Source organism: Diachasma alloeum, unplaced genomic scaffold, assembly GCF_001412515.2.
Source record: "Diachasma alloeum isolate Michigan unplaced genomic scaffold, Dall2.0 Dall_scaffold_00946, whole genome shotgun sequence".
NCBI lineage: Eukaryota > Metazoa > Arthropoda > Insecta > Hymenoptera > Braconidae > Diachasma > Diachasma alloeum.
Window position 1 is genome coordinate 513 of NW_021681063.1, and position 26364 is coordinate 26876.

General features: G+C 36.2%; 1 protein-coding gene and 1 long non-coding RNA gene across 3 annotated transcripts in view; one reads left to right on the forward strand and one right to left on the reverse strand.

Moving 5' to 3' along the window:
• The first annotated feature begins 2306 nt into the window (after positions 1-2306).
• LOC107045472 (putative deoxyribonuclease TATDN1) overlaps positions 2307-26364 on the forward strand; it is a 45245-nt gene continuing 21187 nt past the window's right edge. The window contains exons 1-4 of one of the 2 annotated variants that reach the window (XM_015267766.1): positions 2307-2603; positions 2778-2957; positions 3423-3816; positions 3929-4317. In XM_015267766.1, the coding sequence (XP_015123252.1) occupies positions 2564-2603; positions 2778-2957; positions 3423-3816; positions 3929-4073 (759 nt within the window). In that variant the 5' untranslated portion in view covers positions 2307-2563 and the 3' untranslated portion in view covers positions 4074-4317. Of the gene's footprint in view, positions 2604-2777; positions 2958-3422; positions 3817-3928; positions 4318-26364 lie in introns of those variants that run through there. The other variant, XM_015267765.1, reaches the window with a different exon arrangement.
• LOC107045473 lies at positions 17312-23240 on the reverse strand. Its single transcript, XR_001461443.2, has 2 exons — positions 23027-23240; positions 17312-17987 (listed from the first exon to the last, which is right to left on the reverse strand). It is a non-coding gene; the product is annotated as an uncharacterized LOC107045473 (long non-coding RNA).

Sequence of the window (26364 nt, forward strand, 5' to 3'; positions counted from 1 at the left end):
GAATGGGATGAACTTGTTCGGAGTTACTGCGCGTTTTGAAAATTCATTCCTCCTCTCCTAATAGAGACTAAGGGAATGAAACCACTGTCATTCATTGAGAATATTATTCTCGGTTGATAGATGTTGCGTTCATTCCCTCTTCGCAATTAGGCAGGCAGGGGGGGGGAGGAGAAATGAATTTTCTAATCGGTGGAGCCCCCCGGGCTCACTCGATGCCGGCGAACCGTTCGGGGTTACTCCGCGCTTTTGAAAATGCATTCCTCCGTTCCTACTTGAGTAGGATAGGATAGAATTTCCCGAAGATTCCAAAAAGCTTCATTGTTCTTCGTGCATGAAAAATGGGGATCGTCGGGAAACTCCTTGCGATCGCAAGACTTTTACCGATTTATTTTTCTCCGTGTGACGTCCGTATAGAAGATCAAAAAATCAATTTAATAATAGGATAAATGGAGTGGAGATAAAAACGTGAATGTCTCGGAAATTAGATGCGATAAAATGGGCCCTTTTCACGTGGACGTACACATATAATTGGACTGAAATTTATAAAAAAATTTAATTTGCTATGACGAAATTCCTTGAAATTTCCGTATTACGGCAACGCGATAAAAATTCCCAATAAATGTTCCCGGAATTTCCGCGAAAATATTACTGAAATCTACAGACATCATTCCTGAATTCAAAACTTTCCTTTGATTTTCAGGATCATGTCACTAGAAATTTTTTACAAAATGACTCAATTTTAACATTGCTTGCTCATTGCATTTCAGAAATGCAGCTGCCTAAAAAAGACACATCGATTCCTAGGAACAACGTTTTTTTTTTCTCGGTAAACACAGACAATTTCTCTGAGAGAAATCTCAGAGTGGAATGCCGGGATTTTTTTTCACTCTGGATTAATTTTTTAAAGATTCAAACTGATACTTGATTCATTCACATCGTTTCATTTCATCGGAAGATATTGTCGATTGGAGACAATTTTTGATGGTCACTGAAGGAGGCAAACCATTCATCTAAATCTCGCAATAATCTGCGAAAAATCTTATTCATTAATCTATTATTGAATTAATCCCATTAAGTGTAGATCGCTGGAGAACGACGAAAACGTTCCAACCGTTTCAAACGAGTTGGAATGTTTTCTCTCTCCTTCTTCTCCATTTTCTTTCTCACTCGCACTCGTTAATTTTGGTGGAGGACGGGCACGTGACAGCGCGACGGAGACGACAATGAGTGGGAGCGAGCGCGATACATATTCCTTTCTCACTCAGGGGGGGAATAAATATATATAATCGAACATTACTATAGTAAAAAAAAAACAAAATCTGCACAATTATTCAATAGAATCACTGGAAAACTATAAAGTTTTCCAGCGACAGCGCTGGGATTTTCTATGAATTTTTTTACCTACGTGTCAATGATAAATATGTCGAGAAAAAGGAAAAGACTTTTAGATCATTAGATTGTGCATTCATTATACTATTGATTATAATATGTTCGATTTTACATTCCTGACAATTATTACAAAATGCGAGGAGCTACCGTATTGAGAACCTCTTTCCGGTTATCGACAAATTTATGCTCGGGCCCTATCATACCAACAGTTCCGTACGCTCCATCGTAGTCCATGCCCCACCGCTACGATTTTTGTTGTTGAACACTTTACATTGGCCCTGTTCATCTCCCCTATAATCTCTGCTATTAAGCTAACGATTTGTAGTGTATCCAATGTGACCAACCTTTGGGGCGTAAAATACCTAGTATTATACATGTATACTAAAGACCGTATGAGAATGGTCCCGATTGGGTACCACCACTCTTTGGAGTTCAGGCATGCGTCGATGTCCCCCATCACTCAAACCTGAGACCACTCTCATAAGGTCCTCAGTATATTATCATATTATACATCGAGTAATATACATAGAGTATTATACATGTCAAAACCTCGAGTGTAATATACATGGTATTTTACGTGTAGAATACTGGGTATTTTACTGTATGTATTTTACATGCCCAACCCTGCTGGTCCTTGCTGTTAAATAATTTGCAATTTTTTTTTGCATAAATAAGAAAAGCATGAGATGAGAGCGATGCGTTCCGCTACTTTCAATACGGGGAAAAAGTTTCATTGATTCTCATTCCATAGAATCCAAGAAAACTTGTTTTTGAGATAGTTTCCATAGAATCCAAGAAAACGTCGTTGTGGTCGGTTCCGTTACCCCTTAAGAGTAAGACGGCCCATGGTAACGCACCTTCCCGCCGAATTATCTGTCTTACCAATAACTCTTGAAATGTCCCGTAGAGGGATAACGGTCGAATAGCCAATGCAGCTGGAGCCATAAAAAAGAAGAAGAAGGAGATTGATAGGAAAGTATCAGTGAAATTTACGCTCTGACCCAGCTTTTTTCTGGCCATGGTCAATACTGCTTCGTTTGTACCTCCCCGACGCCGTGTATCTGAAAAATGAAGAAAATGGCTAATTACATGGCCAGCCATACAAGGGACGCCTGCTAGCCTACGGTACCACGACGTTTGTCAAGATCATTCTGGTAGAGAAGTTCATGGTCGCATGAGCAATAGGAGTATGACAAATTTACGCAAGTTCATAGGTAATATATATGAGTGAAGTATTAATAATATTCAGATTCTATGACTCCCCATGGGGCATCAGGTGGACGTAGTTGGATAGGGTTATGTTTGAATTATCGTATTAAAATTGTTTCACTCTTCGTTATAATCACTTTTTTACAATGAAGCGTTACGACGATTGGATTCGTTTATAGATATCGGGGCGAATTTATTAGACCCTATGTATCAGGGGATTTACCATGGATCTCAGAAACATCAGCCTGACTTGAATATGGTACTGGAGAGAAGTTGGAAGAATAATTTGTCGAGGATTATCATTACTTCTGGCAGCCTTGAGGAGAGCAGAAAAGCTCTTGCACTTGCCAGAACAGATTGTGAGTATGCAGAGCTTTTTGGATTATTGAAGAAGATAGAATTAGTGGAGCATCATGCACTCTAAATGCACAAATAATTTAGTTGAGCTCCTTTAGTGATTTATTTCAAATAAAGCCATTCTTTTCTGTTGGGGACCGAAATTATTTCACATGAATTGATTATTTTGACTGCTTTATCTCATAAAATGTTGGCTGGTTATTGAGTCGGATACATTTTATGAAGGTAGCGCGGTTATGTGTGGCATCAAATCAACTCCTGTATTCTTGTTTATCTTTTAAATCTCAGATGATGAAAATATATTTTTCATTCCATTCATATACATAACAAACGTTGTAAATAGAGGTTGACCCTTGATGAGGCAATTTCATTCAAAGTCGTATCAGATCCGAATTACATCCGAAAGTTCCCGAGTAAGTTGTCAAATATTGATATAATTGAATTATTTTTATCATTGTTTCATGCAGCAAGATTATTTACAACAATTGGAGTTCATCCAACTCGTTGCAATGTATTTGAAGAATTTGGCGATCCCGAGGAGTACTTAAAGTCAATGTCAGCTTTAGCGTCGAATAATCGTGATAAGATCGTCGCGATTGGAGAAATGGGTCTGGACTACGATCGTTTAAATTTTTGCTCGAAGGATATACAGAAGAAGTATTTTGAAATGCAACTTGCTCTGTGTTCGAGTCTCGGGCTACCGATGTTCCTGCACTGCCGGAATGCCTCGGAGGACTTTATTAATATACTCAGGAAACACAAAGGAGAGCTTACGGAAGGGGTAGTACACTCTTTCGATGGGAATCCAGAGGAAGCTAATAGTATTTTGCAATTAGGATTGTATATTGGCATCAATGGCTGGTTCGTGATATTTTCGTGTATTAAATTTTTTATTTAACATGAGTTGTATAGAAATGTCGCAAGGATAAAACCTCACAAAGGTCATGTCTCGTGAGGTTAAAATGTCGCACAGGTCATCCCTAGCGAAGGTATTACGTTACAAGGATCATCACCTGCAAGAGTCAAACAATGAAAGCAAACAAGAAATTCTGAAGGATCAAACGACCACGAGGGTTAACCAGGAGAGACAGACTGGGCCATCACCGGGGTCAAGTTAGAGAAGAAAGCAAGACAATCACAAGAGTCAAACGATCGCGAGGATTAAACAGAAGAGACTTGAAAGTCATTATCCTCCCTGCTCCTGTTATTTCACTCTTGTGTTCGTTTGGCCCTTGTGAGTTATGCTTTTGGACTCGCTTTGGACTTGCGACGTTGGACTCTTGCGAGATATAATCCTTCCGCTGTTTGACCCTCGCGCTCTTAAACTAAAAAAATTGAATTCAGACGTAAATTTTTTTTCTTTTTTTCAGTTAAGGATATCCAAGTATTTTTTATAGTTTGATACAGACCTCATTATAGATTCAACCATTTTCAATCATCAAATTTGGCAATTAAATTACACGCGAAAAATTTGAAAAAAATGATGAACATTCAGCGTCAATCAAATTACATTTTGCACAGAATTATTTTTTAAATAGTCGTTTATAAATAAATAATTGGGTTTAGGTTTCACGTGCGGATGGTCGAACTAGCCTCCCCTATGCCACCGAATGCAACTTCGAGGTATTTAGTTCCGCCTGAGTTGAGGTTCGGATTATAGTTACAACCCGGCTTTAATAGCCAGTCTTAACAAGTGCGATACCTCCTTGTTTGCGATTTGATCAGTTGTGGGCAATGCGGTCCTCCAACAACGTGCTCTCATCACAACTAGTGCTGGACACACAGGATGTGAAGACTGTCCTCTTTCTCTTTGCAGAATCTGCAGAGGGCATCCGCGGTGACGCCTACACTGAGAGAAAAATGACTACGTTCTCAAACAAGTCTTGTTTGGCCCAAAAAAATCGCTAGTTGAAAATTGGCAAAATAAAAATTAGTTTGGTTCGAATTTGGTCCTGACTTTTTTGCAGGCTTTCATATTTTTCCAGCGGTTGCTTTGTCTCTGTCTGAGTTTGCTTTTAATAATTCTGTTACCCATAGCTAGGGGGACTCCGACTGGCTCTGCTTCGGTTACACTCAGTGACCCTTGCTTCGCCAGTCCGTCCGCTACTTCATTACATTACATTCCATGGTCTCCCAGAGTAGCTTTGAGTCAGCACTGGGGTTCGTGAGTGCTTTGATAGCAGTCTATCTGACCAAATATATACATACTTGCCCTTTGTCAACCGATCTTCCGGTAGTTCTGTGCATTTTTTTATGGGAAGAACTTCTGCTTGGAAAACTGTCGCGGTGGCCCCTAGGGACTAGCTACTTTTATATTTTTCCACTGGCCCATACAGTCCAGCTCCGAAGCGATCTCTGGACCCTGAGCCATCCGTTTACCAGTGCATGACATTGGTACCTGGTGTTTTATTAATCGTTTTCCAGTTTTCCCTCTCCGGAATATAGGTTTGAAAGGCCTCCCTGATCTGGTACTTTCTGGTCATTCTGTCTTGGGGCATGCACAAGGAGCTTTTCTTAAGGATAGCCAGCTTGACGTGTGCCGCCCCCGCCGGGATCCATTCTCCCTGACACATGACCCTGTTAGGCTGCTGACCGTGCCTTGCACACCACTAGAAGATCGAGTGGTGGCAGGTGAAGAGCGACTTCTAGTGCGTCTGTTGGTGTCGTTTTCATGGCCCCTGTCGCTATCCTTAGGAAATCGCCCTGGAGGGGCTTCAGCCAGTTCCAATCAATAATTGAAACTGTTTAAATTTTCGGAAACCTTATTTTCATAGACATGAAATTGATTTCTGGTGAAATTATGAATATGAATACATTTATTAAGTTTTCGACAAAATTATGTTTATGGTGGAAAATTGACGGTTTATAAATGATTTATAGAAAATGCTCGTAATTTTCAAAAAATTGCAATTTCTTAATTATTTCATCAATCTTCCTCCAAAAGAAATTTCCAAAAGATATTTTTTTTCAGATTTTTCAAAGGTTTTCTAACAGTTCAATATCGAGATTCAAAGTCAGACCTGCAAAGTTTAAATAAAACAATCATTGTAAAATGTCCCGAAACTTAGGGTTAAATGGGGCTCAGATGAAAGCTCTGATGTTCGACTACAAAAGTAGAGCATTTTTTTTTCACTGTAGAAAAAATAGCCAAAGTATTTGGATATTCTTAATTAAGCGATACCAACATTAATTACGCTCTTCAATAATAAATAGGTTGTTACTCCATTGATCCTCTTAGGACCTGAAAGTGTGACTGAAAATTTTCAATTGGAAAATTTTATGTCAGCCATCTTGTAAGCTTTAACGCCGCCACTCGTCAATGTAATATCGCGAATATCGTCTCATCTGGCAGTATTGACCATGGCCAGAAAAAGGTGGGTCAGAGCCTAAATGTCCACATCTACTTGAGCACACGCATTTTCTCTTCAAGAGAGCAGATCACCGCTTTGAAGGCCACACAACAATGTGCGCGGCAATTTTGTCCACCTCCAGTTGTCCACATGAAAGATTGGCACATCACTGGAAGTACACATGCTCGATTGTCACACTCCTTAAATATACGAAAAAAATTACAGAATTCAATTGTGCACTTGCATTAAGTCCGCACAAAAGTATTGTACACATAGTATTGTCAACTTTCCAAGATTGCTCATGCATCTAATTCCACAGAACCTTTCAACACATTGAAATTGATACGTTCGCCAAGTGCACAATCATATTCTCCACATTATAGAATAAGTAATCATATCTACACATGGCGTGTTTCAATTTCCTCAATGTCTAGTTTCAACAACACACCAAAAACGTGTGGAATTTCATTTAAAAAAGTGAATTCCGTATGTTTTAGATATTCAGTTTGATAAAAAAAATAAAATATCGGTGTGTTGTTCAATCTACACATTGTGGAATTGGAAATGCGCAATGTGTAGATATGATTACTTATTCTATAATGTGGAGAATATAATTGTGCACTTAATGAACGTGTCGATTTCCATGTGTTGAAAGGCTCTGTGGAATTGGATGCATGTACAATTTTAAAAGGTTGACAATTCGCGATCGCAAAATCGATTTCTCGCCGTCTGGTGGGGGTTTGTAGAATTACTATCTTGCGGAACCAATCTGATGGTAGTGCGTCAAGGCTCTGGAGTATGAAATAGCAAATTATTCATTGATGTAGACACAAAAAATGTAGACCTAAAAAAGTTCATTACCAAAATTTTTTAACTTGCTTTCGGTTACAAGATATTCAACAAAAAATGGACTCAACCAACTCGGCTAATTTCATTATAGAATATTCATCTCTACATGAAATACTTACGCCGCTTTATATAATCGTCAAGGGAGAAATGTTGACTGCAAACTTTCATGTTTTCATCGTAAATTCTTCTCAGTTTCAATGCTTCCATCCACTTGTTCCGTAAAATTAAATCGGATGGAAAACTATGGAAACTTAAATTCAGTTTATCCTTTACTTTGCACTGTGGAACACAGCATCCCCTTTTCGAATTCTTGAGATAATTGTTCTGTGCCATTTTCATAAACAATCGGTAGGTTATACGATCAAAATTTAGTTCACGGCGTGTACTTGGAACAATTTGATATTTCAGCACTATTTGAGGTTAGGGTTCTGAGCAGCTCCGCAAGTTAGTAGTTCTCCACGGTCCCGCATTTTTGGCCATAGCGGCTGACTGCGGTTTTGCGATCACGAATAGTATGTGTGCAATACTTTTGTGCGGACTTAATGCAAGTGCACAATTCAATTGTGTAAATTTTTTTGTGTATTTAGAGGGTGTGGCAATCAAGCATGTATACTTTCAGTGATGTTCCAATCTTTCATGTGGACAACTGGGGGTGGACAAAGTTTCCGCCACTGATCTCTATATAACTGGATGGCTTGTTCGTGTCCCCTAAAGCGCTTCTGAAGCAAATTGAAGGCTCACCCAGCGCCCCTATCACCGGCGGTGGTACTAAAATATACAACAATGTGCATGCGTGGGCATGATATACGAAATGGGGGGTGGTAATATGATNAATACAGGGATGTCTCGCTGGGATCGTCGAGGGCGGTGGGTTGCCGAGGCCCATGTATGGGTGGTTTATATTGGGAGCAACGGCTCCTTCAGTTTATCCGATAGGGCCGGAATTGTTGTCTTTCTTCGGCTGATGTATTCGTGATGTGCAAGCGGGTGTAGAGGGGTGATGAGGAGAAAATCGAGGGAAGGGGTATCCAACGGTGGCGGGATTTTATCATTTAGGGGCAGTGTGTAGTTGGGCAAAGTATAAAATAAAAACAAATAAAAATAAAGAATCGCCTCGTCACAGTTAATAAACAATATCACAAGACAAATAATAACACGTGACTCAACTCCACAATGAAANATTTTACCACCTTTATGCTCATGAAAAATGATGAATGGATGAAAAACAAATCTTGTCCAAATGGTATCCATCAAGGGGTTTTATTCCTATTCTATTCATTTTTCTATTTTATCATTTGTTATTTGATTGAATCCTTCAATCGCCAAGGGTGAATATCGACTATACGATATTACATACTCACTCATGAAACGATAGATTTTTCCATTGTGTTTTATCTTTCTTACAATAAACACAAACCATTGTAACTCATATGAGATACAATGTTTCAACAACTTAATTTTAAATTATTTTCCTTGGTAAGTTATGTGACCTTTCAATATTTAATTAATATTATTTCCTAAAAAGGGGATTTAGGCCGATTAAATAATGAGGACAAATGAGGGGTAAAATTAACTAAATATCTATATTTCTATTAATTTACATATTAGATCGTCGTAAGACGTTAGAAATGCCTTTTACTTGGATCTAGGGTTATGGGTAAGGCCAGGCAACTTTTGTACACGTAAAAAGGGGAGTGACTCTAATGCAGAAAAAGGGGAGAAGCTAGTCGTGTCGAGGGAATGCAACTAAATATAAGAAGAATAACTAAATGGGGAAGAAACAAAGAGTGTAGGCTCACCGTTGGGGGGGTATAGAAAGGAATACTTCTTGAGGCGAGGGGGAAATGAGGGGGACAACTCGTACTCACGACTTCCAGTTCAGGGCTAATCCGAGTCCTTCGATGACTGCAGGGATTGAGCCTTCGTTCCTCCTTCTGGATTCCACGGGCACAGTAACTACGGCCGGGATGAGCTCGGGCACCAAAAATCCTCTTTATCCCAACAAAAAAACCAAATGTATCGACTTTGAGGTACGTTCACTGATAATTCAATTAACTTGGGGCGCACGTGGCAGTGTCCAGGACAGCGGTTACACGAGTGTCGGTCTCTTCGTTTTCTCCGTGATTCGTGGGGGTTTATCAGGTGCCGAAGTCCTTCGGGTTGGAATTCGGGAGCAATCGGGCCCAATCAGTACGGGTGAGTGGTGACGATGACCACAATACAGGGATGTCTCGCTGGGATCGTCGAGGGCGGTGGGTTGCCGAGGCCCATGTATGGGTGGTTTGTGTGGGGAGCAACGGCTCCTTCAGTTTATCCGATAGGGCCGGAACTGTTGTCTTTCTTCGGCTGATGTATTCGTGATGTCCAGTGGCGGGAATAGAGGGGTGATGAGAGGAAAATCGAGGGAAGGAGTATCCAACGGTGGCGGGATTTTATCATTTAGGGGCAGTGTGTAGTTGGGCAAAGTATAAAATAAAAACAAATAAAAATAAAGAATCGCCTCGTCACAGTTAATAAACAATATCACAAGACAAATAATAACACGTGACTCAACTCCACAATGAAATTTTGGTTATGAACGCACGGTAAAATTACCATTCCCACTAGCAACAATTTAGATGACGCATGCGCACTGGTACCGGATTTAATACCACCGCCGGGAATAGACTCCGGTTCAAATCGCCTCACTTTTGGCGTGCTGTGCCCATGAGGACAAGCTATCCAGTTATATAGAGATCAGTGGTTGCCGCGCACATTGTTACGTGCGGACTTCGAAGCGGTGCTCTGCCCTTTTGTGGACAAAATGCGTGTGGTTACGTGTATGTGGATGTGGACATTTAAGCTCTGACCCAACTTTTTTCTGGCCATGGTGAATACAGTCGTCTCATCTCGAGGGCAGCCTTAACTTATAACATTTCAAAGATTATTAACGATCGGTCATGTTACAGGAGATTCCAAATCATCACTATTGGGAGGGATTTTAAGCTAGCACAGCCAAATCAGCACAATCAAAAGACGTTGACTGCATTTAAAAGCTTATGTTTGTTGCTCATTTGTTGCGCAAAAAAAAAATTTTTGCTCTTATCTTTCTTTTAATGGCTGTGTTAGCTTTTTAAAAGCTAGCACAGCCAATATATAAATCGTAATATCAATTGAATAGGAAAGGTACAAACTCTGAAAATTTATAAATATAAGCAAAAAATGAGTCTCGAGTATGTACATCCCTAAAATTATAAAAATTTCGCAGTTCAATAATAATAAACTATCGAGTAAGATCAGGTGTACAAACTTCGAAATGAGGTCTGCCCTGACGTAAGGACCCTTGCGAAGTTTGTACACCCCCTCGCAAGGATGTATTCACTCGTTTTCCCGACGAATCTAATTGAAAATTTGTCTTTGAAAACTGGCTCGATGACCAAGCAGCAGGGGTAGCTGTAGAAACTCGCAAATGAGGTCTGCCCTGAAGGGAGGGCCGTTACGAGGTTTGTACACCTCCAGAGAGCGAGAAACACTACTTTTACAAACTAATCCAATTGAATATTTTCGTTTGAACACTGCCTTGTTCACTAAACAACAGGGGTTGCTGTACAAACTTCAAAATGAGGTCCGCCCTGAAGGGAAGGCCCTTGTAAAGTTTGTACATTCTTCCTGAGTGGACGAGTCACCATTTTCATTAACGAGGCTAATCTGACTTTTCTCGTGGAACACTGTTTTGTTCGCTAAGCGGAAAGGGCAGGTGTACAAACCTTGAAATGAAGTTTGCGTTGAAGTAACGACCCTTGCAAAGTTTGTACACTCTTTCGTGAGGAAGGAATTGACACCTTTTCCTGAAAAATCCAAATGGATATTTTTGTTGGAAAACTGTCTTGTTCGCCAAACAACAAGGGTAGGTGTACAAACTTCGGAATGGGGTCTGCCCTGGAGTGCCGGTCCTTACGAAGTTTGTACACCTGGGAGCGAGAAACACTACTTTTACAAACTAGTTCAATTGAATATTTTCGTTTAAACACTGCCTTGTTCACTAAACAACAGGGGTTGCTCTACAAACTTCAAAATGAGGTCCGCCCTGAAGGGAAGGCCCTTGTAAAGTTTCTCCATCCTTCCTGAGTGGACGAGTCACCATTTCCGTTAACGAGGCTAACCTGACATTTCTCGTGGAACACTATTTTGTTCGCTAAGCGGAAAGGGCAGGTGTACAAACCTTGGAATGAAGTTCGCGTTGAAGTAACGACCCTTGCGAAGTTTGTACACTCTCTCGTGAGGAAGGAATTGACTCCTTTTCCAGAAAAATCCAAATGAATATTTTTGTTGGAAAACTGTCTTGTTCTCCAAACAACAAGGGTAGGTGTACAAACTTCGAAATGGGATCTGCCCTGAAGTGCCGGCCCTTACGAAGTCTGTACACCTTCCGGGAGCGAGAAACACACTACTTTTACAAACTAGTCCAATTGAATATTTTCGTTTGAACACTGCCTTGTTCACTAAACAGCAGGGGTTGCTCTACAAACTTCAAAATGAGGTCCGCCCTGAAGGGAAGGCCCTTGTAATGTTTGTACACCCTTCCTGAGTGGACGAGTCACCATTTCCGTTAGCGAGGCTAACTTGACATTTCTCCTGGAACACTGTTTTGTTTGCTAAGCGGAAAGGGCAGGTGTCCAAACCTTGGAATGAAGTTCGCGTTGAAGTAACGACCCTTGCGAAGTTTGTACACTTTCTCGTGAGGAAGGAATTGATTCCTTTTCCAGAAAAATCCAAATGAATATTTTTGTTGGAAAACTGTCTTGTTCGCCAAACAACAAGGGTAGGTGGGCAAACTTTGTAAGGGCCCGCACTTCAGGGCAGACCCCATTTCGAACTTCACTCAGGATGGGTCTACAAACTTTACAAGGGCCTTCCCTTCAGGGCGGACCTCATTTTGAAGTTTGTACAGCAACCCCTGTTGTTTAGTGAACAAGGCAGTGTTCACACGAAAATATTCAATTGGATTAGTTTGTAAAAGTAGTATGTTTTTCGCTCTCTGGAGGTGTACAAACCTCGTAACGGCCCTCACTTCAGGGCAAACCTCATTTGCAAGGTTGTACTTCTACCCCTGCTGCTTGGTCATCGAGCCAGTTTTCGAACACAAATTTTCAATTAGATTCGTCCAGAAAACGAGTGAATCCATCCTTGCGAGGGAGTGTACAAACTTCACAAGGGTCCTTACGTCAGGCCAGACCTCATTCGAAGAGATGGGGGAGGGGGGGAGAGAGAGGGGAGAGAGGGAGAGTGGACCGCTACGCAGGCTATCTCTCTGAATTTCCGTAAGCTCGGGAGTCGAACGAGCGCTCTAGGTATTATGCCTCTATGGGTACAACCTGCAGGCTTTTCACGGGATAGTTGCTATATAAAAACAACAAAAGATGGTTCAATTGAGTGAACCGTTCGCCGAAACTGACAGATTGATTTCGTCTCATGGTGCAATTCTCTTGGCCGAAATCTGGATAGAAAAATTCTCTCCCGAAAACCATTCGAGCTTCAAAATTAATCAGGTATTTCCCTCAAGATTTCCTGGGAGTCTATTCTCGAGTTGAAATTGTGCGTTTGATTTCGGCAGATCGCATGCGACCCATAAGGCGTACCATGAGTCGCATAGGACTCGTCGAATTCGATCGTACGATTTCAATTCGAGAATAGGCTCCCGGCAAACAAACGAAGTCTTCAAGTTATTTAGGCTAAAAACATGACTCCTTCGTTTATTTGCAACGAACCTATCGGGAAATACCCGATAATTTCGAAGCTCTCGTGGTCATGAAGAATAGAGGGAAGGAGGTCGAACTGCGATGGGGACTTCCATTGAAAATGGGGAGGGAAAATGAATCGCCACGGTAGGTGACGAAGACTCCTGCAGGTGGCTCTTGGGTTCACTATGACCCACTCACGGACATAAGAGTTTACATACATCAGTGTATTTGTTGATTCTGCCGTCAAATCCAATTTATTCGTCGATACTCTTCTTATGCTCTTTTTTTATTCCGATTTCTATGATTATTTTTGAATGAAATTAAAAGTTTGATAATGACACGGAGGTGTTCATTTTGTTACGTCATGATTTCCCAGGAAAAATATTCAATTATAATTTTAATAATCCAATAAATTCTGGAAAATTATGACAGTTATTTTCTCCTATTTTGAGCCTACCTTTCGGTAATAGCTCGGGATTGGAGTCGAGTGAATTGTTAGAATAATAGAGGATAAAAATTCACAATAAATGAAGTCAATATTTATTTAAATTAAATTCTTTGAATTAAACAATTGACAAATGGATTAATTTTCACCAATTTTGAATATAAATTGTCATACAATATAAAAATTTTCCCTCGAATCAACGCGATAATTTACATCAAGAATTGAAACTATTTTTTATATTGAGTTCCCCGAACTAAACTTCTCAAATATTCAATAATTATTGATTTTTTTTCTTGAATTTTTGAAACCGTTTAACTTTTCACCATGTCATTTCCCGATTTAAATCAAATTTATTATTTATTTTGTTTTACTCATCCATTTTTTTGTAGTTTCTTGAAGTAATCCAATATTCGGTTGGTTAGATTTCACAATAATTTCACATAAAAATTTTTTACAATTTTTCGGAACGGAAGTTCACACCTTAATTAGTTTCTCTTGAAGAGAGAAGTAAGAAGAAGGACCAAATTCTTCAACTTTTGAATGGTTTAGACAACGCGAGAAATGACCTGGAACGAAGAACGGCGGGAACTAACTTTGGGGGTGCATCGACGCTCTTTTATTACCTCGGATTGCGAGGATGTACTAATTAATGTATGTGTATGAATTTTGTTGTGTTTGTCAAAGGAGGGGGCATGACATGATGTCGATGCACCAAGGTACACCTCGGCACGGATACCTGAACCTCCTGGTGATAACGCTCTTGGAGACAATTCAAAGTGTTGCCACCCAACGATCACATGATCGTTACATGAACTTATTCTTTTTTTTAAACCCTTTTTTCTTCATTAAATTCCTTCTTATATTTTCACGAGTAATATCGATTAAAAATGAGACTTGTTTCGNAAATGCTTTTTGAAACCACGTATTATTCATCATTTTCTAATTCCATTATTTTTCAATCATTATCAATTTTTCTTTCATTTCAATAAAAATGCGATACGTCTCCAGACGTAACACCCCCCTGATTAGACGATTGTTATCGATGAAATCGGAGAACAATCGTTCAATCCATTGTATCATTCTTGTTTTCATATTTTGCAATCTTCATTATCAATATCCTGTTTTTCTGATTTTCAATAGTTGCAATGATCTCCCAAGTTATTAGCGTCTCGAAGAAGAAATAACAATATGATCAGAACTGCAATAATATCACAATTCAATTTCCCATTCGATAAATCGAAATTATTATTGATACATCAAAATTTTTATAATAAATCATTCGTCCATTCATTCTCATTGCTTTTTCCCTATCAAGTTTGCACTTAAATCACTTCACTTTTTTTCAGAAAGGCCATAAAGAAATTACATCACTTCACTTTTTTTTTGTATCGAGTCCTGCTACGATGATGTCTCTGCGTAATATTTCTGATGATCCTCTGTACTCTCATCTCTTATGTCTCTTGTATCAATTCAGTTTTGCCAATTGCTTTTGGAAATAAAATGATACTTTGATTAGACGATCTTCTGTCTCTCTCTTCAGTTGCATAGAGAGGAAGCCCACGGTGCGACTGCGTACACTGGGGATATTCTTCCGTTTTAATTGTACATGAAGAATAGTTTTCAATGGAACCAATTGACTTGTTCCACAAATTTTATTGATTGAATCAAAAATGCTCGGAAGTAATTTAAAATTTTCGATGGTCTATACAAACCTTATTTCAATGATTAAATTCAGTGACGTTGTGTTTACAAATTTTTTTTTTTAAATATTTCTTCAAATAATTTTTTTATTTTGATAATTTTTCTCAGTTTTTTTTTAAATTGTAGTGTTCAAAACACTCTTACCACATGATTGCGTATGCCGTGGTAATTCATCAAATATAATGTTTATGAAGAATGTTGTTCTATATATGGAACTCATCGATTTGTTTCAAGAAGAGCATCGTTAATTATCTGATCAATTTTTGTCAAATTTCCGAAGTGCTTGGTTTGTGCACAGTACATTCACTACTAATTGTAGTTGAATTACTTTATTATTGCGGAATTTATTCAATTGACATTTTTTTTTCCGCGATAGAGACACCTAGACGAAAGAGCACAGAGGGATGATTCGAGTTTCTAGATGGTGACTTCACCTGGTCCTGGTTGACGTGTTTTCCAGTGACTGACCGTTGATTTAATTTAAAATTTAATTCTTGATTTCTACAATTCATTCATTTTCAAAATTTATATAATTTTTCATAACCCATTCAAATGTTTCAAAATCATTTTGTAACTTGGTTCGTTTCAGCAATCATCCAAAATAACATTCAAATATAACAATAATCATAATGATGATGATACTAATGCTGCTGCATCATTTCCAAATTACATACCAATTTTTTTTTAATGTATTCATAATGAATCCAACTTTTTTTTCCTTCATCTTTTGCCAACGAAAATTATGATGCCAAACTTCCAAATTGGGCCGCATTTTTCTATGTCTACTTATGATTATTAATAATATTATTTCAGCTCTGATCATTTAATGAAGTCCTCTATCAAGAAAATACCGATTTCTCCTTGATAGATATTTCATAAATATACGAGAAGCGTATGCTTATGAATATGAAAGTTTCTCTCGCTTGATTTCATTTCCCGTTTAAAATTTATTGAAGCAAAAAAAATTCAATTGGCACATTGTTGCCTTCTTTTTTCCAAACAGAAGAGATTCCCTGCAAATAAAATTTTATTTAGTAATTTTGTGTGCGCTTCTGTTCCCATTTGTCGTCTCTGGAGTCCTCTTGAATGATTAAATTTTTGTTTATCCAAATATTTCAAATGAATGATGCTTCGGTTTTGTCCCATGTCTCAAATAATATCCAAATTCAGCGAATATTTCCAAATGACAATTTACCTCTTTTCCGTAACTTTTAAGTTTTCCGATTATTTATAGGATTTCCGATTTAAAAAAAAATTCCCTTCAATACTTGTCGTTCATAACATTGTCATCGTTTGTCAATTATTCATTTTCAATAACAAAGTCTTCAATATTTTCATTTTTAATCAACATGATCCTTTGTTTCTCAAACCATTCCTTTTGATGGATGATGAGATTTTCTTTCTATAGTGAAATTTTCATTCTTCAACAAACTATTCAATTTTCTTATAGCTTTGTAAAATAAAATCTTCAATGATTATTCTCTTATTTTCATATGATTCGAAAATCAGTCTTCCCCAAAAATTCCGGAATTTTCTTCTATCTTTCTTCATTCTTGTTTGTGTCAAACGATCAAGCTTTAACCCATTCTTGATTTATAATGACCACAAATTCCAAAAATGAATTTATTTTTCAATTAAACTTGAGTTTCAATCAAGTCGAGATTAGAACTAAGGATTCTCTCATAATCATGTTATCTTCATCTTAATCATGATTTCCAAACACAAATTCAATTTCCAAAATTTGATTTTTAAAAAACTTGATTGATTTTTCATTCTTGTTTGCGTCATGGCAGGCTCAAAATTCTGCCACAAATTGTCAAGAGCTCGTCTTAATCACAATTTTTCAAAAACGAAATTGTCAATTTATCTTGACTTCAAATCCAATAATTTGACCATTTTCAAAATAAATTGTCTAATCAATCGAGATTTCAAATCCAAGAATTCTTATGAGGGTTTTGAAGATTTCTCCAATCACTATGAAATTTAAGAGGTGATGATTCAGAAGAAGGAAACAAGGAAATGAAGATGTTCTCGGGATTGAACTCGGGTGGGTATCGAAATCCACGTCTTTTCGTTTTTTTATACACTAGACATATATGCGCGCTTTGCGCGCGTACCACCCGTAAGTTCGAAATGGTCAAGTCTAAATCATAATTGACTTGTTGTTAATTGATTATTCTTTATGACTTATAGAATGAAGAGATATAATATCAATATTCATTTCATCTATATTAGTCGATATTTACTTGATGATCTCAAGGCAGGCTGCAAGTAATGCCTTTCTCTCACCATTCATTTTTCATCCCTTTATTGAAATATAGAGTTTCCCTTTGAATCACAAGAGCTACCGCTGGTCAATATTTTCCTTTCATTTATATAGGATTCATATAATTAAATACTCTTGACTTAATAGTAACGTGTTTATTACAGATGAAAAGAGATTGGGGTGAAAATTTAAATTAGAGAGAGGAAAATAACCAAAACGCAACTAGTCCCTCTTTTCAAAAAGTTGTCACCCCGACAACTACATATCTGTTAAAGGCAATTGGAATGAAATTTCAGTAAATTAATGACTGAAATATCATCTCAATTATCTGGGGCCTTTAACCCAACTCTCTTCCAAAACCCAGATGGAAATAACAGAAAGAGAGAAGGTTTGACTCGAAATACTTCATTTTCTTCTTTCTTCCAACAAAACAATTTCCAATTATCCAGATGATTCTCGAATTCGTCCAATCATATAAGAGAGGGAAGGATTCCAACTGGAAAAGAACAAGTTGGGATCAGTAGATTTCAATTGTTCATAAAGATTTAAAAAAGGTTTTATTATTATAAATAATAATCGATTCACCTATTCAAGTTGCATCAAGTATTAAATATTGACAAATATTTCATGGTAATTCATTGTCATTTCTAATCTTCCTCCCCTGGTCGACCGTAGTCTTTTCTCGAGGTCTCGTTTGATAACTTCAATATTAAGATAATAGATAAAGATAATAAAATAAGATAAATAAAAATAGGAATGAAATATTCCTAAGTATGTATAAGCATACATAAGTATACTTAAGCATACATAAGCATACATAACTATACATAAGCATACATAAGCATACATAAGCATATATAAGCATACATAAGTATACCTAAGTATACATAAGTATGTATTCATATGTATGTATGTATGTAGGTATATATGTATATTTCTTATCTTAAATTATCATTTCTTATTTTATCTAATTTCATCTTAAAATGAATAATAAGATAAATAAGATAAATAAAAATAAGAATGAAATATTCCTAAGTCAAGTATGGCGGAATAGATTGGGGACAAAAAACGTTTCATGGATTTTTTTAAAGAGCATGAGGTGCTCTACCATTAAGCTACCGAATTGGAGCTCGGGTGGATATCGAAATCCACATCTTTTCACATTTTAACGAGTTGCTTTTCCTGTAAGCTACAGAAATATCCACATAAAACCAAATTTTGCCTCCATTTTCTTGGTAACAAATTCTTCGATCTTGATCTCTTTAATTAATAGAATATCTCAAAAAATTTTCATTTTTATCATTTAGCTTCGGATCTGACCCATTCTTAGTGCTTCAGTCCTCACTCTGGCTCTGAAGTTCATTATTTTTTCCTTTATGTATATATATATTCTCAATTTTATGAGACCTTTCAACCGAGGATTTTATTTTTCCTTTTTATGATTTTTTTTTCCATTGAAGACTTTTCTTCCAATAGCATTTATCTTCTTTTCAATGTAAATTCTTATCTTTTCTTTTTACACCATTTTTTTTAAATCAATAATCCATTGTCCCTTTATTTTCATCATTTCATTCATTTTCCTAATTATTGATGCTCATTTATTCTCATTCTCCCTTTGAATGTGTATCTGATTATCCATTTTATTTTCCCTCTTGCCATGTTTTTCAAATGTCAATCAATTTTTCTTTCTTTTACCCATCTTCTCATTATCCTTTTTCTTTCGTTGAAGACTTTATTATTTTATGAATTGAGTTCCTTTCTAAAATAATTTTTCACTTACTTTTTTATTTACCAAAAAAAAAATTAATAATGACGATATTATTCAGGTATTTCACCACCTGAATTATTGAACTTCCAAAATATATCATTTTTCCTTTTCCTGAAGAAAAAAAAATATATTAGTAAAAAAAAAATTTTTTTTCATCTATTTTCCTCTTTTTTTTTCTCGAAATATTTCAAAGTTTTGATATTTTCCAAAAATTCCCTCATGTACAAGAATGAGAACCACGGTTGGTGCATTCTCGCCTGATACAATGTAGGGATATGAGAACCCCTTATCAAAACGACGCGTGCCTCATAATCAACTTCTTATGCTTTTATAATATTTGCTTGAAGAAATCGGTGCCTCAATCGGAAGTCTATTCAATCGAATAAATTAAAATTTCTCTTGTTTTTTTTTTATTGAAACGGAAATTGGTTTCATTTTCCATCAATGCCCACTCCATTTACATTTTGTCTTTACCCACTGATGTGTCTTTCGTGTAAATTCTCTGCTTTTAAACATTTACTTTATTCTCGAAATTCAAATTTTACTTCAACATTTTCATTATTATTTACAAATGTTTTTTTTTTCTTTTCAACTCGAGCAATTTGAAAATTGCATGAATTATAATTTTTGATTCCGATATAGTTCGTGGCTTTACATCACATGGCATTTTTCTTCTTTTTCCGAATTGCAATGATTGTCAACAGGCATACACTCTAACACGGTTTGATCGAATTCATTATGAATTTGAGAATTCATGTCTTTGAACTCTTCGTGACCTGTGGATAATTTTTCTTCTTCGTTTTCATCATTTCCTTCATTTTCGTTAGCATTTTCATCAATTTCATCATTTTCAGATTCTTCACATTCATTGTCTGAAATCATTTCTTTATGTCCACGTAAATTGCGTATGATTTGTAACTTTGACTCAGCTTTTAATGCCTGTTCAACGGCATCCTCGAAATTTTCAGAAGGAGGACCCTTCATTTCCAAACGGATTTCTCGAAGTAAGCCATCTGAGAAAGCCCGAAACATTTTCCTTTCAATTACGTTATCATAGTCTGGAAGTCCACCGTCTTCCTCTTTATTTATTTCAATACATAATCGACCAAGATTCCTAACGCGGATAGAATAAGAGATAATTTTCTCATGTTCTTCCTGATATGAATTGGCGAGATCTCCTTCGAGTCCGTCAATAGATTTTCTCGGGCCATAATTTTTCTTCAAATACGTGAAAAATTCTTGACAATTTTCAAATTTTTGACCGTAAAGTAATTCTCGTGCTTCATCCTTCAATTTGATTCGGAAAAACTTGACTAATGTTGACTCAAAATTCAAGGGAAGACTGTTGCGTGCATCTTCACATTCTTCAATAAAATCAAAATACTCATATTCTCCCCATTAAATTCCAAAACTAAACGCAAAGCATCCTTCATAGAAATATTGGTTCATTTATTCTCGACATTTTTTTTTTTAGCAAAAATTGAAATTTCAAATGAATTAATTGTTACATATTGGATTTCTCACGATTCCCTGAAAACAATATAAAATTTCCTCTTTTATTCCAACGGCCACATGAAATTATTCTCTTCAAAATAATTTCATTGAAACTATTATTAAATTTTTTTTTTGAACGAATATTTTTATTATTATTATTATTATTTAGAAGATGAATTTGTTTCCGATCCAACTAGAAGGTTTTATCAAATTTTGCTAAGGTGAAAACAAAATTTGTTGACTCAATAATTTGTTGAATAATATTTTCTAATTGTCCACTTTCTATTCAATTTATTTTTCAACATCAAATTTCGATCATTCAATGAATAATTCTCGCATGTACAAAAACCGTGAAAATTATAATTTATTTATTGAAAATTTAATTCAATGCATTTAATAATTATTATTATAATGACAACAATTAATTGAAAAATTCATATTTCTCATTTGAAAATTGACAATTGATTCCATGGAAAATTTTCTGGACTGAAGATGTGAAATAATTAAATGATGAATTTCTGTTCAAATTTTTTTACAATTTATTTTGAAAATTGAAATTCAAACCAACCAAAAAAATATTTAAATTTACAATATTGGATTATGAAAAGTTCTATTCTGTTGGTGAAATTATTTATAATTATATTAAAATTCCAAGAGGAAAATTCCAAGATGATTGAATCGATTTGAATGATTGAGATAAATCTCAAGAGAAAAATTTCTATTCATTGATTACTTATTTGTTTAAAAATATTCTACTTTGACAATTTTTTCACAAGTGAAAAATTATTTTAATTTGAGAACATTCAATGGTAAAAGGAGTGATTTAAATTTTATAAAAAACTCAAAACTCCAATAGTTGAATTGGAGAAAGGAAAAAAATTTTTTTTCTGTAAAAATTCCTGGAATTAGCTATTATTTTATGTCTAAAATTGATAGATCAAATGTCAATTGAAATTTGAAGTTTACTTTTGATTCAAACTTTTCAATAATAACGGTAATATTTCTTCATGGAAAGGGAAAGAGGGGAAGAATACGGAGAATACCGCGAGTGCAAGTTGCCTGGAGAGTTAGGTATCGCGGGGAAGAGGGAGAGAGTACAATACGCAAGCTGGCATGAGCTCCGTGGCGCGTTAGGTAATGCGGGTTACGCGAAAGGCGTGTCGTAGTTGCCAGGCAGATTGACTCAACTGAGAGGGGAAAGGGGAAGGACTATTCCAAATGTACTTGTTATCCAGACTCAAATTAATATGAATTTTGATTGAATTTCTCAACAAAATCAAGTTCGGAATTTCCCAATAAATTTCAACCTCAATTTCCTCATCAATTCGATTCTTCCTGTCAATTTTCAGTTTCCTTTTCAGCTAAAAATAATACGAAATTCTATTTTCAAAGTGGCCAAAATTTGAAATCTTCAAAAATGAAAATTGATCCATCAAGCAATTTCATCTTCTATAATATTTCCAATTCAAATCCAAATGTAGAAATTTCAACTCAAAACAATTCCAGACTGTCAAACCATTTAAAAGCCAACTCTTATAATTTTTTTTTAATCTGGAAATTGAATTTTCTATGGAAATCGAATTTTATTATTGAAATTGATGAATTAATTTTTATTGTCAATTTTTGTTCCCTTTTTAATGGGCAATATAGGTGAAAAAGTGAGTCCTGAAACCTTAAAATGTGAAATTGTCCAAGATCAAAAATAATCTTTCAAATCATTGCGGAGATTCATCTTCTATTTTTCCCACAAAATTAATTCATCCCGACTTATTTTCCTCGAGAATGTTCAATAAAAATTATTACCAAAATTTGACTTTTTCCTTTGAACACAAATCAATTTTTCTTTCCTACCATTTTTTCAATTTATTCCAACAATTCACCCTTTTTATCCCGGACGAGCCCCCACTTTGTTACGTCATGATTTCCCAGGAAAAATATTCAATTATAATTTTAATAATCCAATAAATTCTGGAAAATTATGACAGTTATTTTCTCCTATTTTGAGCCTACCTTTCGGTAATAGCTCGGGATTGGAGTCGAGTGAATTGTTAGAATAATAGAGGATAAAAATTCACAATAAATGAAGTCAATATTTATTTAAATTAAGTTCTTTGAAGTAAACAATTTACAAATGGATTAATTTTCACCAATTTTGAATATAAATTGTCATACAATATAAAATTTTTCCCTCGAATCAACGCGAAAATTTACATCAAGAATTGAAACTTTTTTTTATATTGAGTTCCCCGAACTAAAATTCTCAAATATTCAATAATTATTGATTTTTTTTCTTGAATTTTTGAAAGCGTTCAACTTTTCACCATGTCATTTCCCGATTTACATCAAATTTATTATTTATTTTGTTTTACTCATCCATTTTTTTGTAGTTTCTTGAAGTAATCCAATATTCGGTTGGTTAGATTTCACAATAATTTCACGTAAAAAAAATTTACAATTTTTCGGAACGGAAGTTCACACCTTAATTAGTTTCTCTTGAAGAGAGAAGTAAGAAGAAGGACCAAATTCTTCAACTTTTGAATGGTTTAGACGACGCGAGAAATGACCCGGAACGAAGAACGGCGGGAACTAACTTTGGGGGTGCATCGACGCTCTTTTATTACCTCGGATTGCGAGGATGTACTAATTAATGTATGTGTATGAATTTTGATGTGTTTGTCAAAGGAGGGGGCATGACATGATGTCGATGCACCAAAGTACACCTCGGCACGGATACCTGAACCCCCTGGTGATAACGCTCTTGGAGACAATTCAAAGTGTTGCCACCCAACGATCACATGATCGTTACATGAACTTATTCTTTTTTTTAAACCCTTTTTTCTTCATTAAATTCCTTCTTATATTTTCCCGAGTAATATCGATTAACAATGAGACTTGCTTTCGATTACCTCCAATGCGAAATGTTTATTGAAACCACGTATTATTCATCATTTCCTAATTCCATTATTTTTCAATCATTATCAATTTTTCTTTCATTTCAATAAAAATGCGATACGTCTCCAGACGTAACAATTTCTTGGTTGTAAATCAGGCACAACTAGTGACAGAAACAGAAATAAAGCCTATGGAGTGCGTAACAAAAATTCATTCAAGTTTCCAGACCAAGTAAGTAGTTGTAGAAGAATATATAACAGCTCTTTAAATTTTTTTTTCACTTGAAAAATGATAATCATAGATATCGTTGTCTGAAAACCCTTAATATTGACACAATATTGAGCTCCGGAAAAAATGGGAAGAAGCTTTGGGACATGAAGCAAGAGATCATGAAGCAGTCTGTGAACTCCATTTTCTTAAGGGGAGACCGCGGTGAAATTTGAAAGTCTCGGCTCGGCCTTAAGAGCCATTGGACGACTTTTGATATATGAAGGGATACATAAAAAAGTGGGAAAAATTTCGGACCCGAACCGTTTTGCCCCGTACATCCACCAAAAACGTCGTTTTTCACGTTTTTAGCTTAGAAATGCCCCGTGTACCACAGTTTTCATCCGATTTCAACTTTTTTTTTTGAAATGTTCGCTATACTCCAATGAACAAACCCAAGTATCCGTTTTACTTTATATTTATTAGATCATGAGAAATTTTTTTTTTATTTTTTATTTTTTTTCTCTTTTTAGCAAATGCTAAAATTAGTTGTTTTTCGTTATTCCACGTTGTAATCATACGTAATCGAAATATTATACCAAAATAAAATTGGGGGGAAAACAACGAATTTGCTAAAAAGAGAAAAAAAATAAAAAATAAAAAAAAAATTTCTCATGATCTAATAAATATAAAGTAAAACGGATACTTGGGTTTGTTCGTTGGAGTATAACGAACATCAAAGTAGCTCTACCCTTAGGAGGTTATATTTCAATTCAAAGATGTTTAAAAACTACAACAAATCGCCTAAAAATTCGGTGTGATTCGGATTCCTAATTTTTTTCTTCATTTAATTGTCGTTCAAGTTTTTATAAATGAAAATGTTGAAAATTCATTATTTAACACGGGGTCTTATGTGAAAAACGCTAAATTTGACACAGCTCCGGTTAAAACAAAGATTAAAATCTAATTTTTTTTCCTAAAAACGAGAAAAAAATAATAAAAAATATGGGCACCTGTCAGATAAGGATTTATCGTTTAGTTTTGTTTATTATTAACAATTTTCAACCAGAATCACGGGAGATTGTGAACAGGAGTAGACGTGACACCGACGGCTCGGTCACCTCTCTCACCCGTCACATTATCCTACAGTGTTGCCACTAACTTTTCCAAGCTAGTCAATTGAAAATCTATTTATTCACACTTTTATTGAAAACAATTAATAATGAAATAATTCTTATGCTTATGTCCTTTATAAATTATTTTAATAATTTAGACATCAAAAAAATTATTTTTAGAATCTTCTTTTTTCAAAAGCACTCAAGAAGTCCAGCCGTAGGGGTAGAGCTAGTTTTAAAAAAAAAGTTGTAATCGGATGAAAACTGTGGTCCAAGGAGCATTTTTAAGCTAAAAACGTGAAAAATGACGTTTTTGGTGGATATACGGGGCAAAACGGTTCTGGTCCGAAATTTTTCTCACTTTTTTTATATATCCCTTCATATATCAAAAGTCATCCAATGGCTCTTAAGGCCGAGCCGAGTGTTTCAAATTTCACCGCGGTCTCCCCTTAAAGAGGATTTGAAAACCAATTACGAAGTGGTTTTGAAAACCAATGATTCAATTTTATGATTTGAAAACCAATTACTAATCCCTCTATTCTTCATGCACATCACGAATACCATTCTAACGTTCCCTCTCCACCGCGTCTGTGTCTGGTCACTAGCAACTGTTGCGACCTCTACGATTTATTTGAAATTCTCGATTTAGGTCCCATACCTCCGTACACAGTTCGACCTCCTTCCCTCTATTCTTCATGTCTCGTACACTCGGCCAAATAAGTTCTGTCCGACATGAAGTGGTTCTCCCATAAGGCTAACACGGGGGAACCACCTTCAGGTGGGACAGAATTTATTTGGCCGAATGTATGACAATTTCCTCAATTCTGATTTTGACCAATCAGAGTGCGGTATTCGGGGTGACGTAAGGAAAAATTGTCAAACGGAAAAATTGTCAAATGAGAACGCGAAAGGGGCGCCATCCAGTAGTGACGCCACGGAGTATGGTTTTTGGCCCCTGGCGATCCAGGAGCCACGGTATTTGCGTGGCTGTTGCGTGGCTATTAGGATTATCATTTTTGGGGCTAAAAAGGGGGAAATGATATCTGAAAACACAATAAAAGTGGATAGACGAATTATTANTCATTTTTGGAGCTAAAAAGGGGGAAATGATATCTGAAAACACAATAAAAGTGGATAGACGAATTATTAGTTTACATTTGCACTGTTTATAACATTGTTTTCTATCAATTGATTAAAATTAATGTGAGTGTATATAATGATGGCGACAGTGTCGACATCCCAACGGGGTCGGTCAAGTCGACAGCAGTCGCAACCAGAATAAGTGAGACCCCATCAGAGGTGGGGCGCCACGGTCGATTCTGACAGCTGGGCGAGCTGCCTGTGCCGGTAACTCGGCAGTAGGGCCAGAAGAAGAATATCCATGGATTTTTGGAGTGGGGGACAAGCATATGAGTGGGAATTACGTAGAGTGGGGGTACCCTGGGCAGGGAAAACTGCTGCTAGAAGCCCTATAGCAGACCCGCTGTCACAGGGGTAAGTTCGAAGGGGGGTTTATGTCCTCCTTGTCCTCAATGTTTACTTTATGTTTTTCCGTTGATTCATTCGCCCGCTAATTAATATTAAGGGATGAGACAAGGACTT